This window comes from Phocoena sinus, chromosome 7, assembly GCF_008692025.1.
Source record: "Phocoena sinus isolate mPhoSin1 chromosome 7, mPhoSin1.pri, whole genome shotgun sequence".
Lineage (NCBI taxonomy): Eukaryota > Metazoa > Chordata > Mammalia > Artiodactyla > Phocoenidae > Phocoena > Phocoena sinus.
In genome coordinates this window covers 106572888-106590730 of record NC_045769.1, presented here as the reverse complement: position 1 = coordinate 106590730, position 17843 = coordinate 106572888, and the positions used below count along the sequence as shown (strand labels likewise).

Genomic DNA, 17843 nt, shown 5'->3' with positions numbered 1-17843 from the left:
TGATGATGGCCATTCTGACTGGTGTGAGATGATATCTCATTGTAGTTTTGATTTGCATTTCTCTAATGATTAATGATGTTGAGCATTCTTTCATGTGTTTGTTGGCATTCTGTATATCTTCTTTGGAGAAATGTCTATTTAGGTCTTCTGCCCATTTTTGGATGGGGTTGTTTGTTTTTTTGTTATTGAGCTGCATGAGCTGCTTGTAAATTTTGGAGATTAATCCTTTGTCAGTTGCTTCATTTGCAAATGTTTTCTCCCATTCTGAGGGTTGTCTTTTGGTCTTGGTTATGGTTTCCTTTGCTGTGCAAAAGCTTTGAAGTTTCATTAGGTCCCATTTGTTTATTTTTGTTTTTATTTCCATTACTCTAGGAGGTGGGTCAGAAAGGATCTTGCTGTGATTTATGTCATAGAGTGTTCTTCCTATGTTTTCTTCTAAGAGTTTGATAGTTTCTGGCCTTACATTTAGGTCTTTAATCCATTTTGAGCTTATTTTTGTGTATGGTGTTAGGGAGTGATCTAATCTCATACTTTTATATGTACCTGTCCACTTTTCCCAGCACCATTTATTGAAGAGGCTGTCCTTTCTCCACTGTACATTCCTGCCTCCTTTATCAAAGATAAGGTGTCCATATGTGCGTGGGTTTATCTCTGGGCTTTCTATCCTGTTCCACTGATCTATCTTTCTGTTTTTGTGCCAGTACCATACTGTCTTGATTACTGTTGCTTTGTAATATAGTCTAAAGTCAGGGAGCCTTATTCCTCCAGCTCCTTTTTTCGTTCTAAAGATTGCTTTGGCTATTCGGGGTCTTTTGTGTTTCCATACAAATTGCGAAATTTTTTGTTCTAGTTCTGTGAAAAATGCCAGTGGTAGTTTGATAGGGATTGCATTGAATCTGTAGATTGCTTTGGGTAGTAAAGTCATTTTCACAATGTTGATTCTTCCCATCCAAGAACATGGTATATCTCTCCATCTATTTGTATCATCTTTAATTTCTTTCATCAGTGTCTTATAATTTTCTGCATACAGGTCTTTCGTATCCTTAGGTAGGTTTATTCCTAGATATTTTATTCTTTTTGTTGCAATGGTAAATGGGAGTGTTTTCTTGATTTCACTTTCAGATTTTTCATCATTAGTATATAGGAATGCCAGAGATTTCTGTGCATTAATTTTGTATCCCGCTACTTTACCAAATTCATTGATTAGCTCTAGTAGTTTTCTGGTAGCATCTTTAGGATTCTCTATGTATAGTATCATGTCATCTGCAAACAGTGACAGCTTTACTTCTTCTTTTCCGATTTGGATTCCTTTTATTTCCTTTTCTTCTCTGATTGCTGTGGCTAAAACTTCCAAAACTATGTTGAATAAGAGTGGTGAGAGTGGGCAACCTTGTCTTGTTCCTGATCTTAGTGGAAATGCTTTCAGTTTTTCACCATTGAGGATGATGTTTGCTGTGGGCTTGTCATATATGGCTTTTATTATGTTTAGGAAAGTTCCCTCTATGCCTACTTTCTGGAGGGTTTTTATCATAAATGGGTGTTGAATTTTGTCAAAAGCTTTCTCTGCATCTATTGAGATGATCATATGGTTTTTCTCCTTCAATTTGTTAATATGGTTTATAACATTGATAGATTTGTGTATATTGAAGAATCCTTGCATTCCTGGAATAAACCCCACTTGATCATGGTGTATGATCCTTTTAATGGGCTGTTGGATTGTGTTTGCTAGTATTTTGTTGAGGATTTTTGCATCTATGTTCATCAGTGATATTGGCCTGTAGTTTTCTTTCTTTGTGACATCCTTGTCTGGTTTTGGTATCAAGGTGATGGTGGCTTCGTAGAAGGAATTTGGGAGTGTTCCTCCCTCTGCTATATTTTGGAAGAGTTTGAGAAGGATAGGTGTTAGCTCTTCTCTAAACGTTTGATAGAATTCACCTGTGAAGCCATCTGGTCCTGGGCTTTTGTTTGTTGGAAGGTTTTTAATCACAGTTTCAATTTCAGTGCTTGTGATTGGTCTGTTCATATTTTCTATTTCTTCCTGATTCAGTCTTGGCAGGTTGTGCATTTCTAAGAATTTGTCCATTTCTTCCAGATTGTCCATTTTATTGGCATAGAGTTGCTTGTAGTAATCTCTCATGATTTTTTTTATTTCTGCAGTGTCAGTTGTTACTTCTCCTTTTTCATTTCTAATTCTATTGATTTGAGTCTTCTCCCTTTTTTTCTTGATGAGTCTGGCTAGTGGTTTATCTATTTTGTTTATCTTCTCAAAGAATCAGCTTTTAGTTTTATTGATCTTTGCTATTGTTTCCTTCATTTCTTTTTCATTTATTTCTGATCTGATTTTTATGATTTCTTTCCTTCTGCTAGCTTTGGGGTTTTTTTGTTCTTCTTTCTCTAATTGCTTGAGGTGCAAGGTTAGGTTGTTTATTCGAGATGTTTCCTGCTTCTTAAGGTGGGCTTGTATTGCTATAAACTTCCCCCTTAGAACTGCTTTTGCTGCATCCCATAGGTTTTGGGTCGTTGTGTCTCCATTGTCATTTGTTTCTAGGTATTTTTTTATTTCCTCTTTGATTTCTTCAGTGATCACTTCATTATTAAGTAGTGTATTGTTTAGCCTCCATGTGTTTGTATTTTTTACAGATCTTTTCCTGTAATTGATATCTAGTCTCATGGCGTTGTGGTCGGAAAAGATACTTGATACAATTTCAGTTTTCTTAAATTTACCAAGGCTTGATTTGTGACCCAAGATATGATCTATCCTGGAGAATGTTCCATGAGCACTTGAGAAAAATGTGTATTCTGTTGTTTTTGGATGGAGTGTCCTATAAATATCAATTAAGTCCATCTTGTTTAATGTATCATTTAAAGCTTGTGTTTCCTTATTTATTTTCATTTTGGATGATCTGTCCATGGGTGAAAGTGGGGTGTTAAAGTCCCCTACTATGAATGTGTTACTGTTGATCTCCCCTTTTATGGTTGTTAGTATTTGCCTTATGTATTGAGGTGCTCCTATGTTGGGTGCATAAATATTTACAATTGTTATATCTTCTTCTTGGATCGATCCCTTGATCATTATGTAGTGTCCTTCTTTGTCCCTTTTAATAGTCCTTATTTTAAAGTCTATTTTGTCTGATATGAGAATTGCTACTCCAGCTTTCTTTTGGTTTCCATTTGCATGGAATATCTTTTTCCATCCCCTTACTTTCAGTCTGTATGTGTCTCTAGTTCTGAAGTGGGTCTCTTGTAGACAGCATATATAAGGGTCTTGTTTTTGTATCCATTCAGCCAATCTGTGTCTTTTGGTGGGAGCATTTAGTCCATTTACATTTAAGGTAATTATCGATATGTATGTTCCTATTTCCATTTTATATATTGTTTTGGGTTCGCTACTATAGGTCATTTCCTTCTCTTGTGTTTCGTGTCTAGAGAAGTTCCTTTAGCATTTGTTGTAAAGCTGGTTTGGTGGTGCTGAACTCTCTCAGCTTTTGCTTGTCTGTAAAGGTTTTAATTTCTCCATCAAATGTGAATGAGATCCTTGCTGGGTAGAGTAGTCTTGGTTGCAGGCTATTCTCCTTCATCACTTTCAGTATGTCCTGCCACTCCCTTCTGGCTTGTAGGGTTTCTGCTGAGAGATCAGCTGTTAACCTTATGGGGATTCCCTTGTGTGTTATTTGTTGTTTTTCCCTTGCTGCTTTTAATATGCTTTCTTTGTATTTAATTTTTGACAGTTTGATTAATATGTGTCTTGGCGTGTTTCTCCTTGTATTTATCCTGTATGGGACCCTCTGTGCTTCCTGGACTTGATTAACTATTTCCTTTCCCATATTAGGGAAGTTTTCAACTATAATCTCTTCAAATATTTTCTCAGTCCCTTTCTTTCTTTCTTCTTCTTCTGGAACCCCTATAATTCGAATGTTGGTGCGTTTCATGTTGTCCCAGAGGTCTCTGAGACTGTCCTCAGTTCTTTTCATTCTTTTTTCTTTATTCTGCTCTGCGTTAGTTATTTCCACTACTTTATCTTCCAGGTCACTTATCCGTTCTTCTGCCTCAGTTATTCTGCTATTGATCCTATCTAGAGTGATTTTAATTTCATTTATTGCATTGTTCATCGTTGCTTGTTTCATCTTTAGTTCTTGTAGGTCCTTGTTAACTGTTTCTTGCATTTTGTCCATTCTACTTCCAAGATTTCGGATCATCCTTACTATCATTATTCTGAATTCTTTTTCAGGTAGATTGCCTATTTCCTCTTCATTTGTTAAGTCTGGTGGGTTTTTATCTTGCTCCTTCATCTGCTGTGTGTTTTTCTGTCTTCTCATTTTGCTTATCTTACTGTGTTTGGGGTCTCCTTTTTGCAGGCTGCACTTTCGTAGTTCCCGTTGTTTTTGATGTCTGTCTCCAGTGGCTAAGGTTGTTTCAGTGGGTTGTGTAGGCTTCCTGGTGGAGGGGACTAGTGCCTGTGTTGTGCTGGATGAGGCTGGATCTTGTCTCTCTAGTGGGCAGGTTCACGTCTGGTGGTGTGTTTTGGGGTGTCTGTGGCCTTATTATGATTTTAAGCAGCCTCTCTGCTAATGGGTGGGGTTGTGTTCCTGTTTTGCTAGTTGTTTGGCATAGGTTGTCCAGCACTGTGGCTTGCTGGTCGTTGAGTGAAGCTGGGTGCTGGTGTTAAGATGGAGGTCTCTGGGATATTTCCACCGTTTAATATTATGTGGAGCTGGGAGGTCTCTTGTTGACCAGTGTCCTGAAGTTGGCTCTCCTACCTCAGAGGCAGAGCCCTGACTCCTGGCTGGAGCACCAAGAGCCTTTCATCCACACAGCTCAGAATAAAAGGGAGAAAAAGTAGGGAGAATTAGTAGAAGTATGAGTAAAGAAAGAAGGAAAGGAGGAAAGGAAGGAAGGAAGAAAGAAGCAAAGAAGGAAAGAAAGGAGGGAGGGAGGGAGGGAGGGAGGAAGGAAGGAAGGAGGGAAAGAAGGAAAAAAGACAGAAAGAAAGATGATACAGTAAAAATAAAATAAAGTATAATATAGTTATTGAATTAAAAAATATTTAGAAAAAAAAAAAAGGGACGGATAGAACCTTAGGACAAATGTTGGAAGCAAAGCTATACAGAGAAAATCTTACACAGAAGCATACACATACACCTTCACAAAAAGAGGTAAAGGGGGAAAAATCATAAATCCTGCTCCCTGAGATCACCTCCTCAATTTGGGGTGATTCGTTGTCTAAAGGAGGGAAGGAAGGAAGGAAAGAAAGAACGAAGGTAAAGTATAATAAAGTTATTACAGTTAAACTTAATTATTAAGAAAAAGAATTTTTTAAAAAAAGTCATGGACGGATAGAGCCCTAGGACAAATGGTGGAAGCAAGAGTATACAGACAAGATCTCACACAGAAGCATACACGTACACATTCACAAAAAGAGGAAAAGGGAAAAAAATCATAGATCTCGCTCCTAAATTCCACCTCTTCAATTTGGGATCATTCCTTGTCTATTCAGGTATTCCACAGATGCAGGGTATATCAAGTTGATTGTGGAGCTTTAATCCGCTGCTTCTGTGGCTGCTGGGAGAGATTTCCCTTTCTCTTCTTTGTTCTCACAGCTCACAGGAGCTCAGCTTTGGATTTGGCCCTGCCTCTGCGTGTAGGTCGCTGGAGGGCGTCTGTTTTTTCGCTCAGACAGGACTGGGTTAAAGGAGCCGCTGATTCGGGGCCTCCGGCTCACTCAGGCCGGGGGTTGGGGGATGGGGGAAGGAGGGGCACTGCGTGCGGGGCGGGCCTGCGGCGGCAGAGGCAGCGTGAGGTTGCGGCAGAGGCCGGCGTGACGTTGCACCAGCCTGAGGCCCGCCGTGCGTTGTCCCGGGGAAGTTGTCCCTGGATCCCGGGAACCTGGCAGTGGCGGGCTGCACAGGCTCCGCGGAAGAGGGGTGTGGAGAGTGACCTGTGCTCGCAAACAGGCCCCTTGGTGGCGGCAGCAGCAGCCTTAGCGTCTCCCGCCCGTCTCTTGGGTCCGCGGTTTTAGCCGCGGCTCGCGCCCGTCTCTGGGGTTTGCGCTTTCAGCCGCGGCTCGCGCCCGTCTCGGGGGCTCGCGCCCTCAGCCGCGGCTCGCGCCCGTCTCTGGGGTTCGCGCTTTTAGCCGCGGCTCGCGCCCGTCTCTGGAGTTCCTTTAAGCAGCGCTCTTAAACCCCTCTCCTCGCGCACCAGGAAACAAAGAGGGAAGAAAAAGTCTCTTGCCTCTTCGGCCGGTGCAGGCTTTTCCCCGAACTCCCTCCCGACTAGTCGTGGTGCACTAACCCCTTCAGGCTATGTTCAAGCCGCCAACCCCAGTCCTCTCCCTGAGCTCCGTCCAAAACCAAAACCCGAGCCTCAGCTCGCAGCCCCGCCCGCCCCGGCGGGTGAGCAGACAAGCCTCTCGGGTTGGTGAGTGCTGGTCGGCACCGATCGTCTGTGCAGGAATCTCCCCGCTTTGCCCTCCGCACCCGTCGCTGTGCACTACTCCGCGGTCCCAAAACTCCCCCCTCCGCCTCCCGCAGTCTCCGCCCGCGGAGGGGCTTCCTAGTGTGTGGAATCTTTTCCTCCTTCACAGCTCCCTCCCACTGGTGCAGGTGCCGTCCTTATTCTTTTGTCTCTGTTTTTTCTTTTGCCCTACCCAGTTACGTGGGGAGTTTCTTGCCTTTTGGGAGGTCTGAGGTCTTCTGCCAGCCTTCAGTAGGAGTTCTGTAGGAGTTGTTCCACGTGTGGATGTATTTCTGGTGTATCCGTGGGGAGGAAGGCGATCTCCGCGTCTTACTCTTCCGCCATCTTCAAGGTCCCCCCCATGTATACTTTTTATGAGTAGAATTTGTACCTATTTTTACCAGCTATGTGCCAGAGTTTTAGTACAATGCCTGGCACATAGTAGGTGCTCAGTAGATATTAATGGAAATATTTGTTATTTACGAATTCATCCAATCTAGTAACTTGCAACTCTTGTTGCATTTTAGAATCATTGGGAAAGCTTGTATTTATTTAATTTATCAATATTCACTCTTGGGTCCCATTCCAGACAATTAATTCAGAATATCTGGGAGGTAGGACTCAGCATCACTACTTACAAAGCTCTCCTATTTAATTCCCTTTAAGGGCAATGGTTGGCCCTGTGAATGGACCTGTGTCGCATGATGAGTTCTAGACCAATGCATCCTGACTCTTCAACTATATCTCCTGTCTGGCCTTCCTGATTTGGACTCTAGTTGGGAGAAGGAGGAAGGTCAACTTCCTTTCTGCCTACGTTCATGCTAACCTTGAGCTCAGCCACACGGGTGCCCCCATGAGCAGGATAATGATAATAAATTGAAACAGAGACATCTGTGTCCTGTTGATATCTGTCCATAAACGGGGGAGCTGGCCTATGATCAGACTCACAGCTTCTCCAGAAAATGCCAAGGAGCTACTGAGGCAGTCATGACCTTCTGCCACCGCACGATTGGGTGGGACTGAGACCAACTCTGGCTCCAGATGCCCTGTGGGAGAGTCTCTATTAAAATCTGCCAACCTGTGTTTCTTATTGAAATGACAAATGTAACTCACTGTCCCAGTCTCTCTCTACCCTGCAGTGAGAAGGAGCTTTAGAATGTGCAAGTCTGGTCTCAGTTTACACATGATGCTTCCAGGCAGGCATTGCTGGTCCCCTTTACAGATTAAAAAAAAACAAGGTTGACAGCAGGTAAGTGACTTACAGATGCTCATGGAACTTGTAAGTAAACGCCATAGCCAGCATTAGAACTTGGGCAGAATACTTTCCAAACCTCTTTACTCTCTAATACACCTTCTTAAACCTGCGTTAGTAAATCTATTTGCTAATGTGGTTGGGAGCAAAACTGCGGATTTAGATGACTTAGATTTGAATCCAAGCATTTCCCCTTCCTAACCTCATGATGTAAGGCACATTATAAACTTCGCTGAGCCTCAGAAAACCTATCTGAAGACAAAAAGGTAATAATGCTTACCTTGCAGTATCTTTGTGAAGATTAAATAACATAATATGGGTGAAATGCTTTATAAAATTTTTGGCACAGAGAATTCATGAAAAGGCAGTGTTAGTACAAAATTGTCATTGATATTTCCCTGCTGGGTCTTTTTTTTTTTTTTTTTTTTGCAGTACGCCAGCCTCTCACTGTTGTGGCCTCCCCCATTGCGGAGCACAGGCTCCGGATGCGCAGGCTCAGCGGCCATGGCTCACGGGCCCAGCCACTCTGTGGCACGTGGGAGCTTCCTGGAGAGGGGCACGAACCCGTGTCCCCTGCATCGGCAGGCGGACTCTCAACCACTGTGCTACCAGGGAAGCCCTCCCTGCTGGGTCTTTGATTAACCATTCTTTTCCCTTTAGAATACCATTCTTAAATTCCTCTCTCAACAAAAACACGGAACTTACTAAGTTTTACGTTATTGATTGCATTATACCAGAATACTTGTGATGTGTGGTATGAAACAAACAATAAGTATACAAATCAAAATTACAAATCAATCTCACTCTGAATGGAGATTCAAAATCAGAAATTAAAATGTAAACAAATTAAATCATTCTGTACTTTACAAAAACAATATCAATAGCACCTCAACGAATTAGGACTTACTCCAGAATGAAAGATGGATCAACATTGGAAACTTACTAATGTGATTGACCTCATGTATCAATGGGAAAATATAGTCAAGATTAAATAATGTGAGCTCTCCCAGATCAGTGTACCTCTTGAAACTGCATATCAATTTTTTCTTAACTTGAAAAAGTGTTTAGAGTGTTCACTAGGTATGTCAATAAACAAATATCATCAGTTATTTAAAGTCTTTGAAAACTAAAAATTTCAACTATAGAACTATATATATATGCATTATAAATATGATTTAAAATATATCTCTCTAGATATCCAGCATCATATTTGTTAAAGGCATTTCACATGAGACATTAGTTAAGGGTGTCTGCACTTCCTTCAGTCATATGCTGTAAAGATACACATCCAGCATTTAACCACAGTTATCTCTAGCTGGTAGCATTGCACAATTTTTGTATTTTCTTACTTTTACTTAATAGTATTTTATATTTTTAATGTTAGAAACATTTATTATATTGTAAAAATTAAATTTATTGAAGGAAAAATCTTGGTAGATTTCATTCTTGCTTATGATAACATGCTATTGTAATAATATATTTTGGTAGCTATTTATGTTAGATGCATGAAATATAAAAATAAAGCAAATTAAAAATATTTGTACACAAAGGCATTTTTTGTTTTTTTTTTGAGGTATGCAGGCCTCTCACTGTTGTGGCCTCTCCCGTTACGGAGCACAGGCTCTGGACGCACAGGCTCAGCGGCCATGGCTCACGGGCCCAGCTGCTCCGCGGCGTGTGGGATCTTCCCGGACCGGGGCACGAACCTGTGTCCCCTGAATCGGCAGGCGGACTCTCAACCACTGTGCCACCAGGGAAGCCCCAAAAAGGCGTTTTATGATCATCAAAGAAGAATAAGGTGGGTTCTGGGGAACAGTAACCAGTATAACCAGTATTCTTTGAATATCCGTTATGTGCTGGGAAACATGGTTTCATTCTTTTAATGCCCCTCTACCCATTCTTCTCCTGAACACTGCTCTTGGACAGGATCCCAGCACACGGAGATACTCCTTTTCTTCCATTTACCCATTGTGTGCTTATTCAGAGCTTGCCTTTAGAGTTTGTTACCTACTCACCAACCCTTCGGTTGAGCTGAGCTGGGATGTGAGTACCATTGAGGTCTGAGGAGCTGGAAAAAGCCACTGGAGAGAGCAAGGATGCTAATGGGTCATCACAGTTGTCTAGAACGAAAGGGGAGAGAGAGAAAATTCCATTAGTAAGAAGTGTTTCATAAAGAGAGAACTCAAAGCATTAACCACTACCACTTATTAAATACCTCCTCTGATCAAGGCTGGTACTACTTGTTTCCATGTGCTATTTCATCGACTCTTCACAACAATCCTCAAAGACAGGGGTTAAGTTCCTTTCACAGTTGGGGAAACTCAAGTTCAGAGATGTTAAGTAGTTAGTGTAAGGTCACAACACTAGAAAACAGTGTGGCCACAATTCTTGCCCAGTTTTGTCTAACCCAAAATCCAACTATCCCACCATTCCTTTGATCAACCACTTGAGCAAAGCCTCAAATTATGGTTAGTGAGTTTCTTCTATAAAAGAGGAGATGGTTTAAAAATGGGGAACATTGTTTAACTACTCTCTCATCTTCAGTCCCTAAGGACTCTTGTAATAGTTTTATCTAGAGGGACAGAATAATTTAGAATGTCTCACTCCTAGTTGCGTGAAAGTCTTTGGAAAATGAGTTACTGATTTTAATAATTCATTTCTATTCTATGAAGTAGTAGAGAATCGCCCCCAGCCTTCCCTAAATGTGGTAGGTATGTGTCCTAAAGACTTCTTTGATGCTGACCAGATGTGGAACAGTGTGGAACCATGGGCAGAGATGAGGTCTTGACAATGTAGATATGCTCCTCTGATTGCCCTGACCATCCAATCTCATGTCCAGGACTCTGCTCTTCACAGAGCATATTGGAGCTTGTAATCATTCATTTATTTGTTTGCATTCTCCAATAGGTAACATGCACTTTGTGTGATCTTAGCAAATAATCCGGCATATAATAGGCTTTCAATAAAGGTTTACTTAAAGAATGAAATGGTGAGTAAAGGAAGGAAGTAATCAATCAATCCACCTAACAGTACCAAAACTCTTACCATTTTTCCATTTTGTATACAATTGCTCTTAAAGAATATTGCAAAATGTGTTCATGAAATCTAGACATACCTCACTCAAAACAAATTTGAAACGTGTTATTCAGTTTGAATGTCAACTTCATGGTGTCAAATGCTCTCAGGAAGAGCTGAGTTGACATTCTTAAAAGCAAATGTACATAGGATTATGAGGTTGCTTGCTTACACAGCAAATTCTTAGGGAGCAGTATTTCATCTAATTGCAGGAAAATTAATTAGAAACATAAGGACTGAATTTTTGTTTGTTCAATGTGTTAAAAAAAAATCAACTGGCAAAATACATTTTGAGTTTTTCCCAATCAAAAATGTTTGAAAAATATTTTGAGGCATTTAACAAACAGAAAATAGAGCCAGATCCTCACTGAGGAGGAATAACACAAAAATCAGAGCAAGGGAAAAAAATCAGAGCAAGGGCACCTCGGTAGTTACGGTCATCCTGAGAATAGAAAACAGAACTCAGGGCCACTTTACCCCAGGCCTAAGATGCAAGTGAGAGGGGTTACATGCACCCTTCCAACACAACTGTTTGGGAACATGAATTTGTTACTCTATTTATATGTTAGGAAACAATACGAACATAATAGAAATCTTCCATTTGCTTATGCTAGTTTCATCATCAGGAAACAGGTGAATGTCAAAGCTTGAACCCAACTGGACTGAGCCCCAGAAGAATACACCACACACACACACACACAACACACAACACACACACCAAGCACCACAAAGTATTTCTCTTCCCAGCCATGTTATGAGCATCACCTACCCACATCTGTAGTTACAGCTACCATCCAATTTCAGATAATATCCCTCCACCCCTACCCAATAACTCACAACCCTCCTAACACCCACTTCCACAAGCAAATTGAAGATCTTTTAAAGGTCAAGTACCATAATTATTACAGTATTTATGTATTTCTTAAACATATAATATGTATAAAACTCTATCATTTTTTTCAATATTTTTTCTTGAAGTATATTGATTTTACAGTGTTGTGTTAATTCCTGCTGTATAGCAAAGTGAGTCAGTTATATATATATATATATATATATATATATATATATACACTATATGTATATACATATATATATATGTAGTGATTATTTTGAGTAAATTACTTTGAACAATTTGGAAAGCTAATAGTTTTATTCTAGTGGTTACCTTTAGAGCTATAACTATATATAATATCTTTAACCCTCTTTTTCCTTAAAGAAAGACCTCTGATTCTGACCTCTGGTTATATACACTATATATATGTATATATATATACATTCTTTTTCATATTCTTTTCCATTATGGCTTATCATAGGATATTGAATATAAGTTTCTGTGCTATACAGTAGGACCTTATTGGTACTGCTACTGTTTTTATTAGTTTGTTTTTTTTTTTAATTGGTTGCTGATGACATTTTTGAGTATTGTGCTCCTAACCCTATTTTTCCCCCCAGGTAGAAATTGAAGTAACCTAATCATTTCAATTTAATTTAGTCCAATAAATATTTATAAGGTCCTACTTTATGCTTGACCTTGAATAGACATTGGGATACATTTGAGTAAAATTGAGTGTCAGACTCCAAGGAGCTCAGAGACCATTGAAAAATATGAAGATATAAATAAGTCAATAAATGGATGGGATAGTTGAGGAGAATTTTCACCAACATTACATCCAAGCCAGTTACATGAGTACCTAACTGGTCAGACGTCCAGGTAAGTGCTCTTTCCCATCTCCTCCAGTCTTATGCAGTCCCCTTTTCCACTAGGCACTGGCCTCGGGGAGAAGTAAGCTTCCAACCACACTGGCCTCCTGACATCAGCTGCTATTTCCCCACTGCCCAGTTCCTCTTGTGAAATGTTCCTTCTTTGTATCTCCATTTATGGGGTCGGTGTTTCCATTTTGGAAATTGGTAAAGCCACTGGAAACAATCTGTGCTAATGGAAAGGTCCAGAGAGGATTCTTCAGGGCTCGTTTTCCCATGGACCCTGGACATTGCAGTGGCCTTTAGAGAACATGTCTGAGCTTTTGTTTCCCTATCCCTAAAAGTGATAAGAATGGGAAAGTTTCCAATCAGAAAGAAAGACCACCCCCTCCTCCCTGGCCAATAGGTAGAGATCCCTCTCTCTTCTCTACGTCAGATGAACAAACCTGACAAGTCACCTAAACTGAGAGTAGACCAGGACTCAAATTGGTAATCAAATTACCCCTAGTGGTTGGGAATTAAGAATTTGTCCATATAAGAATTCTCAATGCAAAATGTGTATTAATTTTAAACCTGTCCTATTCTTAAAGCAGAGGAGAAACAATCTAGCATAAATGAGGACAGTACAGTTGACACTTAACACGGGTTTGAACTGTGAAGGTTCACTTATACCAGATTTTTTTTCAATAAATATGTTGTACAGTGGTATAGGATCCATGGTCGGTTGAAAACACGATGAGGAACCTCGGATTTCTCACTATGTTGGGGGTAGGTGTCCCTCAGCCCACATTGTTCAAGGGTGAGCTGTAATTAATTTTTTTTAAATTCCTGATTTGGGAAGGCCGGGGATAGTGGATGGTGTCAGGATGACTAAGACTGAGAGATCCTCGTTCTAGACTGGTTTCTTCTCTTGCCTTGGTGACTCCAGATAACACATCCCAATGCACTAAGCTGTATCTCCATTGCCTCCATTGTCCAAAATCGAAAGAATCATCTCTGCCACATCTAGCCATAGAATCATTTCAAATATGGAATGAGAAGAGATGGAAAAAGTCCCCCTTTAAAGGGTAAAGCACAGAATAAACCCAGGAAGTAGTATGTGCATTGTCTGTAATATCTGCTTGCAATCCAGAGCAACCATTTTCAACAATTTTATTCCTAGGATCTTGTGTGTATGTTACAAATCGTGCACAAGAATCGATATCACCAAAAGCTCTTTTGCACTAAAGGTTTGTGGTCAACCTGATGAGAAGGAGGATAGGAAGTATGGGAGAGGGGAAGGGGTGAAGACACACAGGAGAGTGAAGGTGGCATTGCATCCCCTCTGTGGATTGGCAGCCTTCCTGAAACGGGGCCGACATTGCACCAAACACATGGCTAGGAAGCAAAGACACAAAGTACCATCTGCTCCACCATCCCTGCAGGCTTTAAATAAGCAGACCCATGTTGTTGTTAAATTTTAGGAACCACTCACATCTCAGCCTTCTGACAGTGTGTTTGCAAGCTAAATCCATCAGTCAGTTCTTCCAGAAGTGTGGTGGATGTTTATTCGTATTTACATAAGGAAAGAGGAAAGGGTGAAGAAATTCTGCGAGGGAGAGAGAAGTTTGAAGTTTAGGAAAAACATAAGGCGGGACTAGAAGTCAGGCTTCCGATGGAACACAGAACCTGGAGAAACCATGATGATTTTTCCAGAAATGAACCGCACTTCGCAGATGCAATGGCATAGTAGAATATTTTCAAAATATTTCCTTAAAAAGCCTATTCATAGGCTTTTACTCTCAAAGATGTGTTGCAGAAATCAGGGGAAATTAAAAGCCTATTTAAAAATGCAAAACTTTTCTCACATTGTTACTGTCCAATCTTCTTTGACAAATAACTGCCACCTTGTTTTCCTTTACACCCTAAAGGCCACCTCCAAACCCACCCCTTGCCCAGGCAGATAAAAATCCAGACCTATCAGTGGGTGTTGAATAACCCCAGTCCTATTTGCAAATGACTTAGCCCCACATTCATAGACTAAGATGATGTCAAAACCAGAAGGAACCTCTGAAATTGTGGAATTCAAGCGCTCTCTTCACTTTACAAAAGGACCTCAGGGTTGAAGGAGATGACAAGCCTGCTCAGGATGAGTTAGTTAATTAATAGACTGGTCTAGATGGAAACTCAGGTTTCCTCAATCCCAGATGGTGACCACTAGGTCAGAATCACCCGCCGCCTGTGCATAAATCCGGTAATCATTAATTATATCATTCTTCATAACATTTGTTTTAACAAATGACTTATTTTCTGCAAAAGGAAGGGCATGGTTTTATTTCCTGGATAACAGAAAAATGTTGAAGAATAGTCTATAATTTTCAAAAGAATTTGAATTTCTTACTTTTCTTTGTCCTTCTTTATTTCTTCATTTGACACTCTCTCCTACCCACCAAAAAAGGGGTAAAGAAAAAAAAAAAAAAACCACAAAGGCAGGATGAAAGATAAAAAAGAAATGTATTTGTTTTCTGATTAGTATTTGTATGCATATTCAAGGCCAGCATTTTCTTTGATATTTTCAACCTGAAGAAGTAGGGATAATTTTTCCCTTAATATACATGTACAGTTAAATACTAAAGGCCTTCTTTCACCTTAATTAAAAGGTAAAGACACAAAAGAGAATTCTGAGTAAATATGATATTTACACAGCTTCTTAGAAATAATAATTGACTCTTTAAGATGATTCCACTTTAAGTAACATTTTTGGTTGTCAGTGTGTATTTTTATTCATTATTATTAGAATACCAATGGAGTTACAGATGGTAACTGAAGTTAAATTGTGAGCATCGCCTTGATTACCAGAGTAAATTGTCTGTATATGGGGATTTGGAGCTTAAGGGATTCATTTGTATTTATAGGTGAGATAAAATTCCTCTTAGCATTGCACACTTAATGGCCCACTTTGTTTAAAAGACATAAAGCATGTGCTTCGTGTAGTGCCTACAATGAGGCTTAGAAGTGGCAACTCACACTTTTAGCTTCGTTTATTTTTCCTCTTGTTACCTATAATTTCACTTAGCAAACAACAAAAATAAATACTTTAATACTACTCTTGACTCTGACCCCGTCCCTATTTTCCACCATGAAATCCTAAAAGATAAATTACTCCATGATGCACAGACCAAGAAACATGACTCTAAAATGAGTCATGAAAAGAAGGTCAAACCTTCTCTATCCTGACATCCATCTCCACCATAATGCAGTGCTACTTGCCTTTTGAGTATCTGCTGGATACACATGGTCGTGCTCTTTGCTGTGGGAAGACAGAATTCAAGCCAAAGACATAGACCCTGAGCTCAAGGAGCCAAGCATTTACTCTGGGTTGAAAGATAATTCATGTATTTTTTTTAAAAGCTCCTTACGTGTATGAACGATTATATGCAGGAGACCTTTGGCTTGGGATACAGGAAACCTGGGTCTTCTTCTTCCTTCACTGTGAATGTGCTCTCATTTTTACCTTCCTGTGCTTCAGCTCCCTCCTCTGCGAACGGCGCAGGTGATTGTTCATTTGTTTGATCAACAAACTTTAACTGGGCGCATTCTAGGTATCAGAGTTTCTGTCAGGATTTCGAGGTAGTAAAAGCAGTTGTAACCAATTCCTCCAACGTAGTGGAGACGGACACACCCTTCACTGCTCCACAGCTGTGACTGGTGATGGAGGAGTCAGGGCATCCCAAAGGGGAGGTGGGATTAACAAGGTTGCTCTGGGGTTCTTTCTAGGCTTTTAAAATCATCCTATTCAAGATTTTAGGAAAGACTTGTTTGGAGGTACTGATCTTCACTTATAAGTGACTTGCTGGGACTTGACCATAATCAAACCCACTGAGAACAATAACAAAGCAGCAGAGGCAGCTATAATTCTTTCCTGCCCCTGGGGCAGCTCCCCTTCTAGGTGGTCAGCTGTCCCTGCCGTGCAGCCAGCAGGAGATATCACTCATACTGGATGGGTGAGCAGCCTACAAGTTTCTCTGTTCATTTCACACTCTAGTCTATGTTCAAACTGGTCTTTGAACCAAGGTCTGTGTGACTTTGTGCACATCTTCTGTCTGAAAATCTGCTTCCCATCCCTAAAATGGTGGCAGGAAAGCCTCATAGTCTGGCAAAGGCCAGTCTCCCATGTGATTATCTTGTGTGAGTTTAGCTCTTTCCTTCTTGGATTTTCAAGAACATCTGTACATGGAGGTCCCATAATTAGCCCAAAGACAATGGCTTCAAAGTATACTTCCCCAAATTTCTTTCCTCTCAGATTACCCTTACTGCCACTGATGGATTTTTTTTTTTGGATTCTCAGTTTAGGGATATCATGCTCACAATTGATTGCTTTGTTCTGTATTTCTCTTCTATCCTTAAATCTAATTTATCAATTACTTAATCTGATTTTTAAAAAAATGTTTCTTGAGCCCCTCAGATGGGGAGGCATATGATATACTAATCACGTGTGGAATATAAAGCATCATGTTGGCCAGGGATTTTTTTTAACTACAGTACTTCACATCTGGGACTATGTATATGTCCAATAAATTTTTGTTGAGGGAAACGGTGAAAGTTACAAGTGTTACCATTTTTTGTTGTTGTTGTTGCTTAGAAATATCTCTCAGATTTATACTCTATTTTTTTCCTCCCTTGCCCACTCCTTGATCCTAGTTCATGCTTTTAAATATCATGTTATGATTTTATAAGTCTGCTGAGTTAACACTGGGCTCTACTATCATTGAAGCATTCTTTCTAAAACACTGTTTTCAACATATTTTCTTCCCCATGACTTATTAGGCATGTCAGCCTCAATTTGGCTTCCAGAAGTAGCATCATGAAACTGAAAGAACAAAGAGGGAGTTATTAACGTAAAACAGGTCCAAACTGAGCATAAGGCAGGGTGTCGCTGATGAGGGGGGTCACAGGATGATCAAAGAGTCAGAAAGTAACATCCAACAAGCGGACATCAGGAGTATGGGGCTTGTTGTTGGGATATGCTTTGGTCAGGGGACCATGCCCTCCAAAAGAATCATTCAAGATTGTGAAATTCAAATATGCTAAAGCTATCAGTTCTTTAGGATTATGGATGGTCCTTCTTAGCTTAAATGAATTAGCTAGAAGACATGAAATCTTGGATGTGTAGAAAAGATAAAAATCATAGATGAAAAGTCTTAGAAATTTCTGGAATATGAGAAGCTGAGATTGGTGGCTGGATTACTAGGGATGGTTTTAGAAGAGACTGATAAGGAAAAAGCAAATCTTTGAAACAATGAAATTTTATCTATTTAAAAATTTCCTAAATCCAACTTTGTTTCTATACACTCCTGTACACTTCTCCCCATAACCACCCATCAAT

The 17843-nt window shown here is 40.1% G+C and overlaps 1 protein-coding gene across 2 annotated transcripts in view; it reads right to left on the bottom strand.

Annotated features, from left to right (window-relative positions):
• Positions 1-17843, bottom strand: part of CNTNAP5 (contactin associated protein family member 5) — an 876608-nt gene that overhangs the window by 661067 nt on the left and 197698 nt on the right. For both annotated transcript variants that reach the window (XM_032637306.1, XM_032637307.1), the window contains exon 2: positions 9718-9822. In XM_032637306.1, coding sequence (XP_032493197.1) covers positions 9718-9822 — 105 coding nt within the window. The remainder of the gene's footprint in view (positions 1-9717; positions 9823-17843) is intronic.